Source organism: Aspergillus luchuensis, chromosome 5 (assembly GCF_016861625.1).
Source record: "Aspergillus luchuensis IFO 4308 DNA, chromosome 5, nearly complete sequence".
In the NCBI taxonomy this organism is placed as follows: Eukaryota; Fungi; Ascomycota; class Eurotiomycetes; order Eurotiales; family Aspergillaceae; genus Aspergillus; species Aspergillus luchuensis.
In genome coordinates this window covers 4889657-4910200 of record NC_054853.1, presented here as the reverse complement: position 1 = coordinate 4910200, position 20544 = coordinate 4889657, and the positions used below count along the sequence as shown (strand labels likewise).

The 20544-nt window shown below is 52.4% G+C and overlaps 5 protein-coding genes across 5 annotated transcripts; 3 read left to right on the top strand and 2 right to left on the bottom strand.

Moving 5' to 3' along the window:
• Positions 1-4010: 4010 nt before the first annotated feature.
• AKAW2_51604A (DENN (AEX-3) domain protein) lies at positions 4011-6952 on the top strand (the record flags this gene model as incomplete). Its single annotated transcript, XM_041691552.1, has 4 exons — positions 4011-4391; positions 4454-5473; positions 5536-5772; positions 5831-6952. The coding sequence occupies 4 exons, from the start codon at positions 4011-4013 to the stop codon at positions 6950-6952; spliced, it is 2760 nt and encodes a 919-aa protein (XP_041545025.1).
• Positions 6953-7621: 669 nt separating this feature from the next.
• On the bottom strand, positions 7622-8776 carry AKAW2_51603S (SDR family NAD(P)-dependent oxidoreductase; the record flags this gene model as incomplete). The annotated part of the gene is made up of 4 exons (XM_041691551.1): positions 7622-8078; positions 8141-8471; positions 8554-8585; positions 8652-8776. The coding sequence occupies 4 exons, from the start codon at positions 8774-8776 to the stop codon at positions 7622-7624; spliced, it is 945 nt and encodes a 314-aa protein (XP_041545024.1).
• Positions 8777-9660: 884 nt separating this feature from the next.
• AKAW2_51602A (uncharacterized protein) lies at positions 9661-12969 on the top strand (the record flags this gene model as incomplete). Its single annotated transcript, XM_041691550.1, has 1 exon — positions 9661-12969. One exon carries the CDS (start codon positions 9661-9663, stop codon positions 12967-12969), a length of 3309 nt encoding a protein of 1102 aa, XP_041545023.1.
• A 1230-nt stretch (positions 12970-14199) lies between these two features.
• AKAW2_51601S (Zn(II)2Cys6 transcription factor) lies at positions 14200-15984 on the bottom strand (the record flags this gene model as incomplete). The annotated part of the gene is made up of 1 exon (XM_041691549.1): positions 14200-15984. One exon carries the CDS (start codon positions 15982-15984, stop codon positions 14200-14202), a length of 1785 nt encoding a protein of 594 aa, XP_041545022.1.
• A 1530-nt stretch (positions 15985-17514) lies between these two features.
• Positions 17515-17706, top strand: AKAW2_51600A (dolichyl-diphosphooligosaccharide--protein glycosyltransferase subunit 4; the record flags this gene model as incomplete). Its single annotated transcript, XM_041691548.1, has 1 exon — positions 17515-17706. The coding sequence occupies one exon, from the start codon at positions 17515-17517 to the stop codon at positions 17704-17706; it is 192 nt and encodes a 63-aa protein (XP_041545021.1).
• Positions 17707-20544: the final 2838 nt, after the last annotated feature.

Genomic DNA, 20544 nt, shown 5'->3' with positions numbered 1-20544 from the left:
ATTGCTTGGCTGTTGTTGTTCTGCTTTTCTTGATTGTCTTGGTTGGATTAGTGGTAGGAATTGTGCCAGGCAACTATGTCAGGAGTTGGGATGATTCATCGAAGAAGCCACTGGATATGTGTAAATTCTCGGCATCGCATTCTGGCGAACGGAGGTGATTACTCGTCCTAGTTATTGCTAGGCCGTAGTGTTTCCGTACATCCGAAACCAACTTATAAACACTCTGTTGTGTTCATACGTGTCGGAGAGTTTGTAAGGTCCAAAGATGAGTAGCGACGGTAAATTAAGGCAGGCCCTATTATTGAGCATTGGATAGATTAAGCGAGGGCCAATTTCGGATACAGACAGGTGACCGGTCGATAGGTCAACCTGCAGTATTCATATTTGAGGCATGCACTGATGCAACAAACAATTCTATCTTGAACTTCTTGTGATTGATAATGGTGCGTGCAGTGGGTTCAAAGGGTTCGAGCGGATGAAAAGTCTGGTACCGCCAGATCTGGACCATGAGATGAGAATCCCGCGTCCCGTTGGTGAACCATGGATGGCGAAATTAATACGATTCATGCCGCGACGGTACCCAGTTCAGTCTCCATCTGGCTTCTGCAGGGCCCGATCGCGGTTTGCTTTTTGTTACAGGTAGACATTCTTCGGCCAAGTTCCATCCCCGAGGACTTGGCGGTGTGTGGTCTTGTTTCTTATTTTTCCTGCCTTCTGTTGCCTTGCTCCTCATACTGACTTGTGGGATGGGGATATACTCCGTAATATTGGATCGACACCCTCGGGCTTTGTTGACGGGTGATATCTGTAAACGCAACATTATGTTCGTCGGACTGGTAATATCCCGATCTCTCAATCACGAACGCGCCTCAGACTGGAGATCTAGATCGACGTTTCCTATGCATGCACTGAATCTGATATTCCGGCAGCCGGTGGGCGAATGACTGTCAGGGCAAATGGCGGACTGACTCGATCGGTGGATCGGACCCAGCGGCGGGCAGTGAGACAGACGCGTCGCTTACCGACCGAATGGACCTGATGGGGGCGTCTAGCAATGTTCTGGAGAATGACACCGGAATTACAATCTGCAGCAGTGAGGGTCGAGTGTCAATGCGCTCCAGTCTCAACAAACACTTCAATAGGGGTTGGAGGGAACAGCCGGAAATTCCGGGCGACGCCCATGACTTATGCACACAACACCAAATTCAAAGTCTTCGTTATGAGACTTACTGCGAGGTATTGCTTTGAATCTATATGGTCGTGGTATATGGTTGCTTGTATTACCTTTCCTCTTTCTGCTTTGCGCGCATCTTGAGCCGCTCTAGGAGATTTTTTTTCGGCTGGGGACGTCGTCGGCGATGCGAGTGTCTCTGCGAGTGCGACATGAACAACCCCTAACTGCCGTCCTACATGAGCCAGACCGCACTTATGGTGGCCTCTGCCGTACACCCATCGTTGATAGGCCTAGTTCCTGGAGACTAAGCGTCCGAGAGCGAACCACTGCGCATCCTGAAATGATGATCTCCCACGCGCAGGCAGGGATAGCTGATCTGGTTCTGACACGAACAGTCGGAGTACAGAGCAAATAGGGCCTAGTCAACTAGATGAGGTTCTACCGTTGTACTACTCCGTATCTCAGAAATCAAATTGTCGATAGAGTTTGGCGCCCAGGAAGAGCGACAACCTCCCATTCATCAATCGATGAGGATGGGAAGACCGGCGGAGAAAGCGTAATCTCCCATTCCGGGACGTTTGTCTTAGACCCCTGATGACCGTGCTCGCCAGTTAGTCCACCGGCGTTGCACCGTTTCTGCTTTTGCTAAATTTATCGTGTCGGAAATACTATCATTACGCTCGTAAGGGGCTGCAGTACAGCGAGAACAGCATTGTTAAAGGCTTTCCAACCTGGCTGCATAGCCGGGGGTTTTTCTTTCCTTGACCCACGTTGGGTGTACTGCAGTTGGACACGACATGGCAGACTGAAACCGCGGAGGATGGAAGCGTGATCATACCCTGGTCTGGTGTAGTGTTTAGAGCAAAGAATCTGCGACCAGAGACCGGGGTGTGTGTGTGTGTGTGTCTGGCTAATGATCAACCTCAAGAATAAGACTGTGAATGCCCTGGTCAGACACGGCACTAAGAGGTTAAACTTTCGACTGAACCTTCCCGTGGTGTGGATTTGTCATTTCGCATCGTGCCAAATGCGACTGGTTTTTACTTCGTACCTTGCCTTTCTATCCTCTTCAGGGCATGATCTCTCTTTTTGTTTTCTTTTTCTAATCCACCCTTTGCTCTGTTTCTTCGGTTCTCAACAGTTTTGGCAGGGTGCCTAGAAGATCCATTCTCGCGTGGGAGAGAGACTTTCGGGCCGTCCGTCTCATGCTAGCAATGAATAGATAGTAGTTTAGTACGGAGTAATAGTAGAGAGTGTTATCGTGGGATTCTTGAGCCGGGATACCGTTCTGACTAGATATTAGCCCGTCGCATGGTCAGACTGTTAGCTTGATAAGGAAGAGGGGATGAAGGGAGCATCCCCTCTTCCTTGGTAGTATGGCAATTATTGCGTTCTCACCTACCGCCATTCAACCAGCAAGTTCAAGCTTCTTTTCTCCCCGCACGGGCGCAAGGACTGTGACAGGGATGCAGCAGAAGCAGGCCAGACTGGGAAGCGTACAAAGTAGTAGTAGTAATAGTAAATTACGAGGTACGTACTTTCCAGGAAAGGATAATTATTGGTAAGTGGTAACCCGTCCGGGTGGGAGTGGCCGCACGAGGCCAACCCGTGATGGAGCGACTAGAGCCAAAGTTGTCCCTGACTAGCAGAATAGTCAGCCGGTTCTTTCCCCCCACCCACCTCCTCCTCCAACCGGCGCAGGAACAGTTTAGAGGAAAAAAAAATATTAGATTTATTATACGGTAAAAATAGTCTACCACTTCTGGAGTTGTCAATTTTTATGTAGGACGTAAACCATCATTGCAGTGGCAGATGGTATGCATTAATGAGTATCTTATAAAAATAACTATTATTATTTTTTTATATAAGTTCTGCTGTGACTTCTCTTCGAGTACCTACCGTAGAGACAACTACCAAAAAAGAGAGACGACGGAGGTCACCCCCCAAGTATCTCCTGGGTGGTTCACGCAGCCAAAGAGTACTCGAACAGTACCTAGTCGGCCCAGCTCTCCACCTTTACCTCCACCGGGCCCTCTCTGCCCCCTTTAGTGGTCAACGAACCTCTACTAACCGCTTCCTCTTTCCACCTTAACTCTTCATGGTCAAGATTGTCTCCCTGCTTTGCCTTTTGCCCTTTTCCTCCCCTACTCTCTCTCGCTCTCTCTCTCTCTCTCCGTCCGGTTCCAATTAACCTGGCTTAACCTAACTTGACCTATTCTTTCTCCCCTTCTCCTCCTCTCCCTCCTCTTCCCTCACGCCTTTTCTCTCTTCCTTCCTCCCTCTTTCCCCTCCTTTGTCCTCTCCTCCCTCTTCCGTTCCTTATCCAACTCCTCCCCCTCCGAGGATCAGGACCGTCCGGTATCAACACCACCGCCACTCAAGGGAGTTGTTTTCCTCGCTTCCACATCTCATTAGATTATTCCAATCTATATGTGCCGTAGAGCGTGAGAAATGCCCATCAATTGAGTTCGCGGGAGTAGTTGTGATCGATCCGTCCGATCTCATCTCCGCTGTGTTTCCCTCTTTTTAATTGCAACAATATCCTCCCCCTATTCCTAATCGCCGTCCTTCCTTTCACCCTCACGTCTTTTTCGACCTCTAGCAGTGCTACTATTCCGTCGACCTGCCATTCAGTCTTCTAGCAAGCAGAAAGGAAACGGCAAAAAGTCAACAACCAGTCGTGATTTCACTACTATTCGAACGCAACCATCGGAACCAAGGTTCGGAGACCGCCTGCATCCCAAACGGGAAAAAGTAATCCATTACGCAACCCACGTCTGTACATAATATAATATTCCCCGTCAATCCCTTGAAAAACCCGACAAAAACCATCACTATGGGTCATTCTCTGAGGGACCACGCCTCTTTCGTCCGTCCGTCCACTCGCGACCGGCCGTCGACCCGCGACCAAGGGGAGAACTCGCTCGTCGTCCCTAGTCGCACCTCCTCGCTTCACTCCCGCATTACGCAACCCATCCCTTCGCAAGCCAATACGAAAGCTTCTCAGCGAACCCCCAAGACTCTCACTCATGCGTACATGGTTTGCGGTGTTGGCCGGGAACCGTCCCAATGGGTCCGGGCTCCCGCGCCAGCACAGGGAAAGATTGGACACATGAAAGGAGCCGTGGGCCAGTTTTGGTTGCCGGAGATCCTGGGAAGCAGTCCCCGTCTGGAACAAGATAATGAAATCGCCAAGTCCTTGCATTCGGCCATGAGGGTATGTTCTTTCTGAATCCGCCGCCATCTGGCAGAAGGATGGCTCACACTGACCCGTATTAGGCATGCTTCCCTCATGATGTAGAGATCTGCACTGGCAAGAACCAGCCTCACTGCGTCCATCATGCCTTCGTTCTGCAGCAAGATTCTTCTCACACCCTATACGGTATCGCCCTGCGAGTATGGTCCCGCGCAGACGACAAGCGTGCGGAAACGATTCGCGAATTGCGCAAGAAGACAGAACCCGATTTCTACGATAACCCGGAAGAGACCTACTGGATCCCATACTGTCTGAGTTTCCTTTCCCGCTACCCACTTTACGACCTTCTGGGTGACTATCTCCGTGGCATGTGGATTCATTGGAACAAGGCCACCAACTTGTTCCATGCGGAGGAGGTTTCGCGAATTCTGAGCTTTCCTGCGCCCCGCCTCAACGACCTGGTTCGCATCGATATGAAGGATTATGCTCTCTGCTATCAGTTCCCATCGTCCCCGACGGGCTTCCAGAACTTCTCCATGTGGCCTCTCTTCACCTGCCTGTCGATCCCTAATGTCGTGGGTGTTGTTGAAGCTGCCGTATCGCCGACCCGTCGTATCATCTTCGTCAGCCACTACCCAGCCATGCTCACCATGGCTGCGGAAACCATCCGTTACTGTGTGCGCATCTACGAATGGAGTGGATTGTATGTTCCCGTTGTCCACGCTCGTCACATCAAGGATTTGGTTCAGGAGCCCGGCCCGTACATTCTCGGTGTCACGGCTGAATGCCGAACCCTCTTCAACGCTCCCTCTGATGCTCTGGTCGTGGATCTGGACCGCAACTTTGTCCTCACATCGAGTCCACCCGATGTTCTGACTCCTGGTCAGCGCACCAAGTTCATCAACCGGTTGACCCAGGCCTTGAATGGTGATGTTTCACCCTCGGGTGTTCCCAACCACCTCCGTTCTGCCTATGCTGGTGGCAAACTTATTCCCGCTGGACAGATCATCGTGATGCGGGGTGAGGTCGAGAGCGTCCAGGATCCTTCTTGGTGGAACCAGGATGCTGTGATGAACGTTATGGATCATGTGTGCGAGAAGTTGGTGCGTAATTCTTTTGGTGCAAATATCTGTGTGGGTCTTTACGTTAACAATATGTGTACTAGGGACGCAATACTGGCATGAAGGCCATCTTTGGTGGCTCTGTCAAGAAGCCTCTCATGACCAAGGTTTCTATGCGCCACCTGAACGAAATTGTGCGTGAAAGGAACCAGTACTCTCGCGATGCGATGGAAGCTTGGCAAGATTTCATCAACCTTAAGGGTCGCATGGACACCGAGCTGAGCAAGGTCACCAAGCGCAACAACTTCTTGGTTGAGGAGCTGGAGACCTGGAAGCAGCAGGTTTGTTCCCCCCCTCCCTGGATGACTCGTGTATGATTCGGAGACTAACCCCATGCAGTTCCTCAAGTTCCAGGCTTTCGCCGAGACCCTCACCAAGGAAACATCTGAGCTCAAGGTTAAGATTGAGAACCACAAGCGTGAGAACCGTCGTCTTACCGGTCTCATTGACCAGCAGAAGGATGATGTGGCTCGTCTCTCTCTCCGTTTGTCCGGCACAGAAAAGCAGCGCGATGATGCTCTGGAAGCGTTGGTCCTCCAGCAAGAAATTGCGGAAGAGCTCGAGCGCGAGAGGAAGCGCAACCAAAAGGAGCTTGCTTCTTTGCAGCACTCCAATGCTTCCCTCACACGGCAACGCGATGAGGCTCAGCGCGTGGTGCTGGGTCTCCGCAGCCTTATCAATGGCCAGACACATCACATGGAGCACATCGTTCGTTCGATCGGTAGCTCTACCGACCTGACCGAGCTGCCCGAAGCCGAGGCTGCCGTCGAGACCAAGGAGGCCGGACAGGATGTTGAGACCCCGAGAGAATCTGCTGTGTCGTCGCGACGCTCTAGTACCAATATCTCCGCGAAGAGCGTTGCCAACAATGTGAGCCCGGACTTGGAGCAACATCTCCTCAGCATGGGTAAAAGTCACAACCGTCTTGCACGTCTCAGCATAACTGATGTCGCAGATCGCTACCTGCGTGACAAGACTGATGCTATTTCCGACATCATCCGCAGCATCAGCGAGCAGTGTGCTGCCGCTGTGGAAGGCCTACAGCTTGCTCAAGATGCGGAGGATGATGACCTCCCGGCATCCGGCAAGACCACCCCAAATGGAAGCCGTCGTCTGACAACTGATGGACTTCGTGGGCACTTGACACCAGCTGGCAGTGAGATGGGAGATGGCGACAACCACTCGTTGCACCCCGATCACCGGCGTTCTAGTGTCCCGCCGACCCCAGACCTGGTGCATAACCGGTCCAGCACATCCATGTCGATGGTCAGCAGCTCGACGTTCCCGGAGAGGTCGAGTCAGCAGTATGGGCCTGGCGAGATCCCGACCCGGATTATCGAGGACGATGATGAGCGCGCTCATGAGACCGATGGTCTTGATGACCACACTGAGACAGGCACTCTGTCCAAGCAGGCCAGCGAGGACCTCATTCGGGCCGGCTCTTCCCGACTGGTTGCGTAATTGTCTCTTGAGAACGACGATGCAACGCTTGATTTCGACGACTTTTGACGCGACGTCTGCTCCTACCATCTTGTCCAAATTAGAGCGAGTTGTGGCCACTCTTTGGCATTGATTTATCTGCCTTTGAATTTTTCTTTTAACAGTCCCCTGTTATTCCACCTTTCTTTTTTCCTCTGGAGATTCCCATTGTTTTTGACTCCGTGATTCTACCCAGGCGTTATTCTCCTTTACATTTCTCGGGAGCACCATGTGACCCCAGTTGATTTTTCACGGGACGGCTATATTGATTGCTTTGGTTATTCCCACCTGCCATCCCGTCTTTATACCACTTTTGCCTTCTTGAGAGTCCGTTGACTTCTCCCGCCTTGTAGTAGATCATTTGGCTTCCCCTCGTTGGGCCGACCCCTCATTCACTCAAGTTTCCTATCCTGTCATCCTCCTGTTTCCATTTGTCCATACTTCTACCTGTTGACTAGGGCAGCTTTGAAAGCTGCTATGTGGAGTTTAAAGAGATACACTGAATTGGTGTCAGCCAATTCCCCACCGCAACACACAAAAACCTCTGCGGTTCTCTGAATGTAATTGTTGGTTACAAACCTCATTCGAATCCTATTTGTTTGTTTCATTATAAGAGTAGTTCGAGTAACCTGATACTATAAAGCATAGCGACTATGCCAACTTGCCGGGCACAAACGGGTGTCCAGCACTAAGTCCACCACAGACAGCCCAAGCCTGTCCATTAACATAGCTACTCTCATCACTCCCCAGGAACAACGCCACGCGAGCCACCTCATCCGCAACCGCTCCCCGCTGCAGAGGATTCAGCTGTCCGACTTTTCGCTCTGTGCCTCGCGCCCGTGCAGCATCAAACACCGCCTGAGTCATACCCGTCTCAATTAACCCTGGACAGATGGCATTGACGCGAATCCCCGTCCCAGCCAACTGGTACGCACACGTCTGGGCAACAGAAACAACCGCCGCCTTGGAAGCAGAGTAATCCGTGGAACCAGCATTCGAGCGTAGTCCTGCAACAGACGCCGTGCAGATAATAGAACCCCCAGGGTATGGCTTCGCCTCTGAGGTGCGCTTCATACCCTCGGAGGCGTATTTGGCTGCTAGGAAGACACTAACAACAATCGAATCAGAAAAATTACCTCCGGGAACTGTAGATGTTATACTTATACTCACCTAGCCACATTCGTATTCAACGTCTTCATCAACTGCGCCGCCGTAACCTCAGTGAAGATCTTCGGCTGGCCCACTATGCCCGCATTCGCGAAGAATATATCCAATCGGTTATACTTCTCTAGTGCGTCCTGGACGACTGCCTTGACGGCTTCTTCATCGGCGGCATCGAATTGGCGGACGTGGATGTCTACGCCGGGATACAGGGACTCGATCTCCCGCTTGTGTGTTGCCAGATGGCTGTCTGCGTAGTCGCAGATGTAGATGGCTTTGGCGCCGTTGTGGGCGTATTGGTGCGCTGCGGCGCGGCCGATGCCTGCGGGAGAGTTGGCTCCTGATTACTGTTAGCATGCGTGTCCCATGTATGTGTATAATTTTGGGTAGGGGGTAAGTAGTATGCTGAAGGGGGTGTTTACCGGTTACAATTGCGACTTTGTCCTTAACTCGGCTGGTATGTTGTCAGTTTTGGAGGGCAAGTATATGAAAAGGACTAGAAGTATAAGTCTAGACTTACGGTCCGACGGAATCGCCTGCAACTTGGCGGATTCGAGGAATGCCCTCGAATGTGCCTGCGTCCGGAATGCCTTCCACTAATTGCTGGCTCACGGCTTGGAGACGACGTTTGGCTACTGAGGACATGATGGGTGGGTGAAGTATGGAAGGGACGGAAAGATATGACAGTGTCCACTAGGTTCACGGGTTGAAATATTTGTTTCTTTTGGAGTTGAACTGTGGTGTGAATCTGGGGTAGAAGAAGAAGGTATTAGGCTGGTTTTACACCGACAGGAAGACCACAATCAGCTTTACTCAATTTACAAGGTCGATCTCCCCCCATCGCAGCCCCCAGAATGACGCCCGGTGGCTGCGGAGAACCGAGGCTGAGGGTCAGGTGACGAAGAGTAGCAGCCGAGGAAGGGAGATATATATGGCCTGAGGCACTACATATCGTCGGAGTTAAGACATCCTTACCGCCGGAGATGATGATCGACCATTCCCTGAAATTCAGGCACCCAGGCCCCTCTTACATAAGCGTGAGCTGGCGGCGTGCCAAGTCACATGGCTGCAGCCACACGTCATGGTCCGTTCGTTCGGCTCCCCAAAGCAGCTGGCATTCCAGACCCTGGCTGCTACTTTTCTCCTCCCTCAATTTCCCCCCGCGTTCCTGTCATTCCTTGCCTCTGTCTCAGCTTCGACCTCCTGCTTCCGCGGCTTCACTTGGAATTCTATCGCTTTTCTTTCTCGTCTTGCGGTTTAGCGTGCGGGTGTTATCATCATCATCTCCGGTTGCTCAGGTCGATCATCTGCCGCACAAACAACGTCGCAAACAGCGGAAACCGGCCTCAGGTAGCACAGCCAGACACAAAGCTAGAGGCTATAAAAAAAAAGACACACGCCGGTGATCCTACTTGGTAAACTCCACATTCCTGTCTCAGAAATCACGCAAAGAAGAAAGACCGAACAAAACGAAGCATACATGAAGGCCGCAGTTCAAGTATCTGGCTCTGTTCACCGCCCCTCGAGTCATGGCGGAGTGCGATATCCCACAACTACCGCGTCGTTCCTCGTCTCGGACCTCCTCCTCTTCCCGGCGAAGTCAGAAGGCTAAGACCGTCCGTGCTCGCTCGCAAAAACGTAATTCGGCCTCCTCCAGTGCCACAGCCACCGACCTGACCTCGTTCCCTTCGCTTTCTCCGGACCGGTCCCCCGAGGGGTTCGTCGGCCAACCCGCGCTGAACCGTGCATTGACCAATGCCTTGTTGGAAGGTGAAGAAGGTGGTGATAACCCGCCGGATGTTAATCGAGATCGGAGGTCTACCTTGGCTAAGCTGACCGGTGGCTCGACCCCCAGCCCTGGTCGTGCTGCCCTGTTCGGGGATTCGGTGCCCATTCGTGATTTCCCGGGGGCGTTGCACCTGGCGGATGACTCTCATATTGAGCGTCTGATTGCGAGTACCGGTGCTGTTAAGCTGGTGCGACAGTTCGCCCGTGATTTGGCACAGCGCGATGCGGAGATTTCAGCTCTGCGACAGCGGGCTGATGCGAGGGAGAGGGAGTTGAAGAGGATGCTGCGGGAGGTTTCGGTCTCGAATCAGGATATCGAGCGTCGGTTATATCAGCTGGAAAATGCGCCGTTGGGCGATGAAGCTGGTCAGGAACATGGTGGCAACACGGAACAGCCGGGCAGCTCCGCCTCCAGTATGCATGGACTGATGCAGCAGGCGATGATTGATGGGCTTGGATCTCAGGTTCATGAGGAAGGGACGGATGCTGCAGGTAATGTGCAGGCTACTGTTCGAGGGCCCCAACGTCTCGATAGCGATGCACGCTCTGGCAATTCCAGCGTGGAGTCGGGAACAAATCGCAAGAGACATGGCTCTATCCGAAGTTGGCAGGACTTTATTTTCGGTAATACTACGAGTAGCCGAAAGACAAGTCGAGCAAGCAGCGTAATGGGTGAGGTCGAGGAGGAAGAGACTCAACGTCAGCGAAATCTCACCAACCCTTCTAGTCGCCGAAAAGCGCTGGACGAGCAGTTATTCCAACCCCCAGAAGGTCAACAAGGGCCTACTGCTGGTGAAGTTGCTGGGAAACACCTTAATGCATCCACTGGCGGAGACGACGCTAGTACTCATTCACGCAAGTCATCAAAGTCGCTATCCTCGTGGACGGTCAAGTTGTTTGCTGGGAACACACAAGCAAAGGACGAGACCAATAGTGATGATGGCCGCGGCAGAGCTTCGTCTACGAATCGAGGGAGTAGCAAAGGTATCTCTCCTGCGCTTCCTCCCAATGCTAAGGGGCCTGTTTCAGCCATGGCCGCCCTGAAGCGAATAAATAGCAATACTAGCGTGCACAGCGCTTCTGGGCGGACACCTGGGCCTAACAGCGTGGCCAAATCTGGCCAAATAAGCCGGAGGCAACCGTCTGCGAGTGTCTCACAAGGAACATCCGCAGACGCTACAGCTAAGAACGCGACCAACCTCGGACCTGTTGAGATGGATGCCATCCTTCCCCTGGAATCACGACCCCCTACTCTTTCAAACATGTACAACAACTACCAACCGGGCGAGTTGCTGACTGACCGTTTTGGATTCATCTACGACCAGCGTCGGAAGAAAAGACAAAGGGAGGCGAACGCGTTCAAGAACGCCGGAGGCAGCAACCGGCTCAGCATTGCAGAGACTCTCAGCAGCTTACGGAGCGACGCTTCCGATGGTGATGATGCATCCGACTCTTTAAAGCAACTTCAGCCAATGCCAGAACCTCAGTCTTCACCTGTGTCTGCGTCCCCCGAGACCCCGGAAGCCGGTACAGTCGCACTTCGGAGATGGCAAGACTATCTGAGGGTACCCACTGGACCGACAGAGTTGCTGTCACATACACCTTCAGCCGGTCCTATCGTATCCCTCACCACAGCAGGCGACAGTTCGCCTCGCAATTCTGCTGTGGCTGTCGACAAACGTGGCGCAGTTTCCGTCAATCCGAACGCCCAACCGTCGGCATCTACGTCCACAGTAGTCGCAGATCGTCCAGAGTTCGCTGGGGTTTCCTCCGACGAGCCAGCCACATTAAGTCTGGCTGCAGGCGAGAATGAACCGGTTAAGTTGCTGCTCGAGCAGTTGACGGAACTACATGATTCCCTACAACGTGACCGGACCGTGCGGTGGAACGAGTTCCTGCGCAAAGTGCGTGCAGAGCGCAGAAAAGACGGCGAAGCTGCCGCAGCAGCCGCCGCCACCTCCGACCGGGCACTGCAGTCTGTCGATATGCCCGAGGCATCGCTGGCCGATGGCGAAGTGGTGGGTATTTCTGGCCTAGGTAACAAGGGCAAAGTCGGCCGTGCCAAATGGCGCGAGTTCCGGGTCCTCGTGCTGGGAGGAATCCCAGTTGCCCTGCGGGCAAAGGTCTGGTCCGAATGCAGTGGCGCATCTTCAATGCGAGTGCCTGGTTACTACGATGACCTAGTAAAGGGCACAGGTGGCTCGGAACCCGACTCATCGGTCGTCGCCCAGATTGACATGGACATCAACCGGACTCTGACCGATAATGTATTCTTCCGCCGAGGACCAGGCGTTACCAAGCTCAAGGAAGTGCTCCTGGCCTACTCTCGCCGCAACCCGGAGGTCGGCTACTGCCAGGGAATGAACCTCATCGCCGCATCTCTTCTGCTTATCACACCAACCGCTGAAGACGCCTTCTGGCTCCTCACCTCCATGATCGAGGTGATCCTTCCCGAACACTACTACGACCATGGCTTGCTCGCCTCCCGGGCCGACCAAGTAGTACTGCGCCAGTACATTGCCGAGATCCTGCCCAAACTATCTGCCCACCTCGAGAGTCTGGGCGTCGAACTCGAGGCACTAACTTTCCAATGGTTCCTCTCCGTCTTCACCGACTGCCTCTCAGCCGAAGCCCTCTACCGCGTCTGGGACGTAGTCCTCTGTCTGAATGTAACCAGCGCCGTCAACAACCTTCCCGCCACCGGCACAGGCAATGCCCCTTCTTCCACCCCCACGACCGACCCCACCGACTCAGACCCTAGCGCCAGCGGCAACGGGGGCGGCAGTACCTTCCTATTCCAAGTAGCTCTCGCCCTCCTCAAACTCAACGAGCAACAACTCCTCACCACCTGCTCCACCCCAGCCGAACTCTACACCTACATCAACCACCAAATGACCAACCACGCCATCAGCATTGACGGCCTCATCCAAGCCAGCGAAGCCCTTCGGAACGTCGTCCGGCGCGAAGACGTGGTCGCCCGTCGCGCGGAAGCTCTCCGCGAGATGCAGGAATTCACGCGAGGCCGCCCAACCTCGTCAGGGGATAGTTAGAAGAAGGAAGGAAGGAAAAGTCCCCAACTGAAAATCAGAATCATGTCCTGAAAGAGAAGAACAATACCAACAAGAAGAAGAAATAAGCATGATATCAATTTAAACATCAAATCTTTTCCCCAAGAATGTTGTCCTTATCTGCAACTCCATCATTGCATGATACCACATTGTGTTATTTGTGATATGTATTATCTTTATCGATATATTTTTGCTATGCCCTTATAGACCAAGCACCACCACTTTCGTTTTTTTCTTTTTCCGGTCATGATACGAATGAGTTTACTGAACTTCATTAGTGTAACGAATTTAGTTCAATGTTACTAGCGCAGCGTTGGATGATACTAGTATATGTTGTGGGTGTTCTCTTGCATGTGAGTGAGTGAGTGAGTGAGTGTATGTGTGTGTCTTGGTAGGAATATTTATTTTCTCAATGACACATACATCCCCTGACTTACAGAGAATTGAAATTCGTCATCTTACTACTACCTACTGAGTACTATACATAATTCAGAATATCACTTGTGAGATTCTCCTTATAACTAATAGTAATACTTAGTAGTAGTGACTAGGGTAGCACTAGCAGTAGTACTTTTTAGTTCAGTTTGAAGTAGAGGTGGGGAATAGTATGAGAAAAGGAAGCATAGCACGTGTCCGACTGGATGAGATACTAAGTACTACTTAGTATATATCGAGAGGTCCGTGAGCACACTGAGTTTCAGACACTGCAATTTCATTATCTTATGACCAATCTTATCAATGACAATATGTGAGTATTTCACCACTATTGATTCCTACCTACCTCAAAACATAGCGCTATTGAATACGTTTCACCCTGATCATTGTACAAAAACTCGCAATTGAAGCTGATGTAAATAGCTACCAGCCAAAGTAGTTCTTTCGTTAGGTCATTTCAGAAATATCAAAACAGTATAGCTGGTAGATCGGCAAAAATATAGCTTATTCTTATTTTCAAACATAGGATAAAGAAAAGATAGATGAATAAATAATAACCCCCCTAAGCGCATGGGATCCCCAGCGGATCAATGAAATCAACTCGTTGGCATCATCTCAGTGACTTTCTTTTTTGGACAAGCAATCATTATCGGTCGGGGAGGGGTATCATTGCCATGGTAGGTAAAATATCGACAGGAAAGTAGAAGGGGCTTGTGCAAGGGTCGGTCAATAAGCAACCCGAAATTTCATGTGCATATAGTATAGAGCCCCGCCTCTTTACCTGGCCATTGGAAGGAGGTCGGGTATCCAAAACCGACTGTTGTCGAGGACCGTGGTCAGGTCAATTTCAGGCATGGTAGGCCGAAGACCAAGGTCCATCACATCACGAGCGACCGCCTTGATCTGATGCATAATCGTTTGCGAAATCGCCCAGGTCCGTCCCAGGGTCTTGAAAACGCCAATGGTAAGCGTCAGCCGATCACGGCTGGGGTCGGGCATCTGCCCGGCCTTGACAGAGCACGCAGCCAACTGCACCATGGAGCTGAGGACCAGCGCGCAGATGAAGAAGGGCGTGTGCTTCACAACTGGCATGCGAATAGACGCCAGCGAGGAGATTTCGCTGGCTGCCTTGACCGCCTTCATGGCATGCGCATGATGCGAGAAGGCGGGGATGCTCAGCGGCCCGTGATGGCCGCAAATAACCTCCGCTGCCACCGCGGGGGACGACAGCAGATCAGATCGCGGGAAATGGAGGTATATTGCAGAGCCGTTGACGATCATTGTCGCTTGGAACATCATCTCATCGACGGACCCGTCCGAGCGCAGCAGTTCGGCCTTGTTCTCGGGCAGGTGGTGGAAGAAACTGGTAATCCGTGCGTCAATGGCCTCGACATGGTCCTGCTGGCCCTCAATCATGTCTTGGATGGCCACTACGCGTCCCAGGATGCGAACGGCCTCGATTCGGTAAGTGAAGGAAGAGAAGTCTCGCTCCTCATCTGCAAAGACACGCTCGTCGAATTGCGCAATCGTGGGTGCAGGCGGAGGTGGGAGGGCATCTTGGTAGATCCGCTCTTCGCAGGGCAATGGTACCTCGAGCGGCCCAGAATTGCACCGGAAAGCTGGCTGAACACCCAGTGCAGTGAGCATGCCTTCAATGATGAAGAGCTCCCACCAGGTGCGCCTCAAGCTCTCTTCCCGCACCGGGTCGCCATAGCTGAGCTGCGGCGCAGCGTCTCTTTTGTTCAATCCCAACTCGAAGGCCAGATTGACAGCCGTCGTCACGCACTCGCCCGCCTTCTGCCGCTCATTGCGGGAATGCAAGACAATGGCGAGGAGCACCAGGGCCTGCAACTTTTCAATGGACCCTTCCTGGTCCATCACGGACGACATGACCGTCGGCCGGTAGTTCTCACTGTTGGCGGCCGGAGTGAAGTGGGTCCCAATGAACTTGATGACATGCTCCAGGAACGCAGGCACGTGGTTGCGGTAAAGGACACGATGGGGCGGCAAGACCGGGTGGGAAGGATGGAAATAGGTGTAGAAGATGTCGATAAGATAGCCATCGCCTGCAATGGTAGAGATCGAGTCTGGAGTCATGGGGCTATTGGTGACGCCGACCGTCTGCGAGTGCGAGGAGCCAGAGTTATCTGTCAGAGCGGGACTGCCGGAGGGTAAGGAAGAGGAGGGCAGGGAAGTCGGCACGGGGGTGGTGGTGGCGGCTGCCACCGCATACGACATGGGCATGTTACTCGACAGAGTCCAGTCGGACGGCACGTTGAAGTATTGGGGCTCGAAGGAGGTCGACATGTCGGCGGGGAGTTGGTCGGGGGAGGATGGATTGGCTCGACGCTTCTTCGAGGGGCCCTTGTACCCGCGACGCGACGGGGTGTATTGACATTCAGAGCCTGTGGCGGAACAGCGACCGCAAACAGGAGTCTTTCCATCACATTTCAGGTGCTTGTGTCGGCACAGCAGACAGGCAAGCAGCGACGGGCCCGAGTTTTTGGCAGAACCGGAGTCCTTGACGGAGATGAACGGGTTTTGTTGGAGACCTTGATCCATGTTGAAGGCGGGAACAATTGCTGAATGGTTACTGGGAATTAATAAGCTGGTGGTCTCATTTGCGCAATTCCAGCACCATGCAGAGAAGAAGAGAAAGAGGAAAAGAAGAAGACAGAGACAAGTTGAAACCCAGCAGGAGAAGGAGAAAAGAAAGACGGCAAGCGGAAGTTCGGTACAAGCGGGGGTGACGGCGGAAAGGAAGGTTTTATGGAAGCACAAGAAAAAAGCGGGCGGGAAGTGAAGTGGGGGGGGAGGAGGAGGGAGAAGGAGAAGGAGATTAATTTTTCTCTAAAAAAAAGATCCAGGGATGGAAAGAAAGACGATGGATACAATCGGAGAAGGCCGAATGGATTGATTCTAGGACGATGACTGGCAGTAGGGGGGGATATTGAATTAACTAGTTAACTAGCACTAGACGCAACGGCGACACGAATCATGCAGGACGACCAGTGCAGTAGAAGGTGTAGAAGACCAAAAAGAGAGAGACATACCACTTTTCTTTCCCTTTTCTTTATTAATTATTATCCTAGTCTTGCCTTTTTGACAGGCCGAAGGATGATCGATCAGACCAGCCAGACGTTTCTTTAGCTCGAGTCTCCACCGACAGCCGCAGCGCGCCCAGCATCTCACCCATTCACGCTTCACGATTGGGAATGGCCGGTGAGGGTGGAGCTGCAGCGATCGGATGTGTGACACAGAGAGAAAGCTGCAACAAAGGAAAGGGAAAAAAAGATTCGAACAGTTGTCAAGGGGGTGGGTAAGAGTAGAGGATGAAAATATTTGGAATCGTCCGTCTTGAGAAGTTGGGTGGCAGAGTTAGTTAGTTAGTTGATCGATAGTTCAGAATAGATAGAGAGAGAGAGAGAGAGTAGAGAGAGAGTTGGAGTTGGTAGTGGATGGATGGATGGATGGATGGTGGAGAAGTGATGATGCTGACTGAGCCGGTAACTTTACGCACGTAAACTATCAAGTACTGCATCTACACCAACGGGATACCAAGTAAATACCAACTATCTCATCTATCTATCTTAACTTAAGTACGTTAACAAGCAAGCAACAACCAATTCTCCTTCCTGTTCTTCCTTCCCCCTCCTTGACAAAAATCTTGTTTACACTTTCCCTCAAAACTATGTAAGCTTTTCGCCGTAAGAAAATCCCATCAACCACACATCACTCTTCTATGGTTCGACCGACCGACCGACACCCCCCATCCCCAATCGGGTTTTCTCTATTCCCTCAGCTCCGTTCTCCATCTCCGACTACTAAGTACTAGTAGTAGTCTAACTATCAACGTGGCTTCCGCGCAATCACACTCCCCTTCCGTCATCCCACCAACAACACTCACTCACTCCCCCTTCCTCTCTCTTTTCACTACTACTACTACTACTACTACACAACAAAAAAAAAAAAAAACAAAAGTACCTTACTTTATCCAATTACTTACCTCTTCATCACAATCAACCAGTCCAATTTCTCCCTGAAGCGCTAAACAACAACTACCTAATACCTAACTACCTACTACCCTCCACAATGATCACCGACGACGAACTTCACCGTCTGGCCGTCTTCCTCGGCTCCTGCGCCATGATGATGATCGTTCTTTACCACTTCCTCGAGGTCAATCAGAAAGAAGATGACGAGGAGGTCGACGTCAAAAACAACAACAGCAACAGCAAGCAACAATCTACGGGCGCGTCGGCTGGTTCGACTACTACTGCGTGAATTTGATTTGATTTGATTTGATTCGGCTTGGACTTGGAATAGGAATTGCAGGGGCAGTGTCGTTATTATAATTGTCGGTTGATTCGATCGATTGATTGATTGATGGGTTTGGCCTTGGATTGCGGTTTGGTTTTCGGACTTTGCGATACAAATACTACAATGTTATGGTCTATTGTTCCTGGGCGTGCGCAAAGGAGACAGACAGACAGACAAGGAAGGGGGGGGGGATGGATGATGGCGAGAGTGTGGTGGAACAGAACAGAAAAGTGGCGATGAATAGATACCCCGGTGGTCGTCGTCAATATAGCTACCCTATTTTCAATACTTCTTTCCAGTTGGTCGGATTTGGATCCATTATCTATATGGTACATGGTTGATGTTGCTATGATTTACAGAGGTGTAACATCCCAGGAGAATCTGCATGCTGAATGCGAACAACAACACCGTCGCTCAAAAACACTCGCTCAATCCCGCTGTCAAATGCCATGTCATGTAATGCGAAACCGATGAAACTACAACAAAAAATAAGAAAGTGAGGGTATCACAGATCACGGTTCTTCTAGGTCGTTGGCACCACCTCGTAGACATCTTCGTCATTGTTCAATCGCTCATTCCGCGCCGGGGTCGCGAGCTCACACCCGCCCGGGTCAAGTCCGACTCCAATGTGCTCCTTCAGTCGCTGGACTGCCTTAAGGATCTCCCGGGACCTCTCCTGTTGAGTATTATTCCCATGCACTCGGTTAAAGGCACGGATGGAACTGCCGCTGGCAGGGATTATGAGTGAGTCTTCACTGTTGGGCTGTGCGGTGTCTGGGAAGGCCAAGGGCCGCCCAGGACTGCCGCTAGCATCGTTTCCCACTACATCGCACAAGTCAAAGTTAAAAAATCAATCACTGCTCCAAACAATCAAACTAGTCGCAAGCTGAAAGAATGCTATCATCCAGCAGATGCTTTCTCACCAGTTACAGGCACAGTGGGCCCATCCCCGAGCTTCCATGCGATCGGTTCCAAATGCTCCTTCTTCACATGTTTGAACAAAACTGCGGCAGGCAAAGCGTCTGGGAAAGTGCACCCCTTCCATGCGCAAGTGAGCGTCTGAGACACGTGCACCTTGAAGACATGTTTCTTCAGTCCATCCAGATTGTGCAGCTGCGCCTGGCAATTCGTCCAATTACATGCAAATACCGGGTACGGAACTGCCGACGACATGGGAGGCTGCTGGGGCTGCTGGGGCTGCTGCCGCGCCTTGTTCGTGCTGCCCGGGGGCCGACCCGGTCTTCTTTTGCCCGTCATCGGTGTCACTCGCGTGGTTGTGGTAGGTACACTTGATTGTGACGGGGGCTGAGGAGTTGACGGTTGTTGCGGCCGCGGTTGTGGTAGCGGGGGCGCTGCCGAGGCAGATGGGCCGCTCTGTGGCTGAGGGGCAGCCTTGAAAGGACCAAGGTGCTGACCCAACACCGGCTGACCCTGCAGGGGCTGCAAAGACGGATATTGTCGTGCCGGCTGTGACTGGGGAAGAGGTGGCGGTTGCCGGGCTTGTGGTGGAGGGGGAAGAGTGGTGTTGGTGGTGCTCGGAGGGACAGGCAGTGAAGGCGCGGGACGCGGCCGCGGCCGCGGCTGCGACTTTGGCGGTTCTGGGTCACGTGGCTCCAGCGCGTCGACTAGATCCCAGCGAAAGGTCGACAGGTCCGATGAAGTGTCCACATGAACGAAAACATCGCGCAAACGAAGAAGGTGATGGTTCAGTGTCTCCTCTGTTGGGTGGCGGCCGGCTGCAATGAGAACATCTCTGGCGATCGTCTTCGGGTCATAGATCACCTTATCCACGGCATCCTCCTCACGTAGCGGCTTAACAATGTCGGCACGCGATCTCAAATGGCTTTTGGGTGCAGGGGAGCCGGTGCCTCCTGTTTGTGGTGAATAATTGTAGATAGAGAGCCCTGCAGCCGGACGATCCTCAGCAGGCGCTGTTGCGTAGCTGGGCAATAAGGGTCGCCCGGATGACCGATTAGAGGTGGATGGGGGCGCTATCCGACGTCTCTTTGCATCAGGACCAGGCTCACTACCATTCCCAGCAGTATTTGTTTGCTGCATTGTAGCTTGCAAGGTTGTATCCGTCATCTGCGCAGGTGGATTGGGCGGAGGCGCTGAAGTCGACGGCTGGGTAGTCGGGACGGTCACTGGAGGAGCCGAGTTGGATGTCTGAGCTGAGGTTGTTGGGGTGACGTGCGAACTTGGTTGAGGGGCTGTCAGAGGTGAATATGAAGGATGTGTAGTGAATTGCGTCGGTGGCATAGGTGAAGGATGTGAATTGGGAGCTTGCGCTGGTGTAGGTGGCAGTAATGGTGGGGCCGTATTCGACGTCTGCAGTAGCAGGGGCGAAATGACAGCATTCGAGGGCTGGACATGAGGCTGGCTTGTGAATACGGTACTAGACGACTGGGCAGGGGGTATACTCGAGGGTACAGAGCCTGACATCTGAGGCGGGGTCGGTCTTGACGGTGCTTGAGGGGCTGAATGTGGCGCTGAATCTGAAGCCGGCTGGTACCCTGGAGGGGGCGCTGGATAGGACTGAGGCGCCGGTTGAGACATTCGAGGAGGGGGCGGCTTATACCCTGCTGGAGGGCCAGTCCTGTGTGTCTGCACCGGCTTCGGCAACTGATGCGCACGTTTATATTCCTGCGAAGGAGGGGGCCTCGGTGATTTGGAGGGCAGCGACTTCGGACCAAAAGGAGCAGCGAAACGGGACGAGCTTTCAGTATGCGAGCCTGGGGGTGGTGCCACAGTAGAAGCTTGGGTATACTGCGTTTGGTGAGACCGAGGATTGGGAGGGTGATG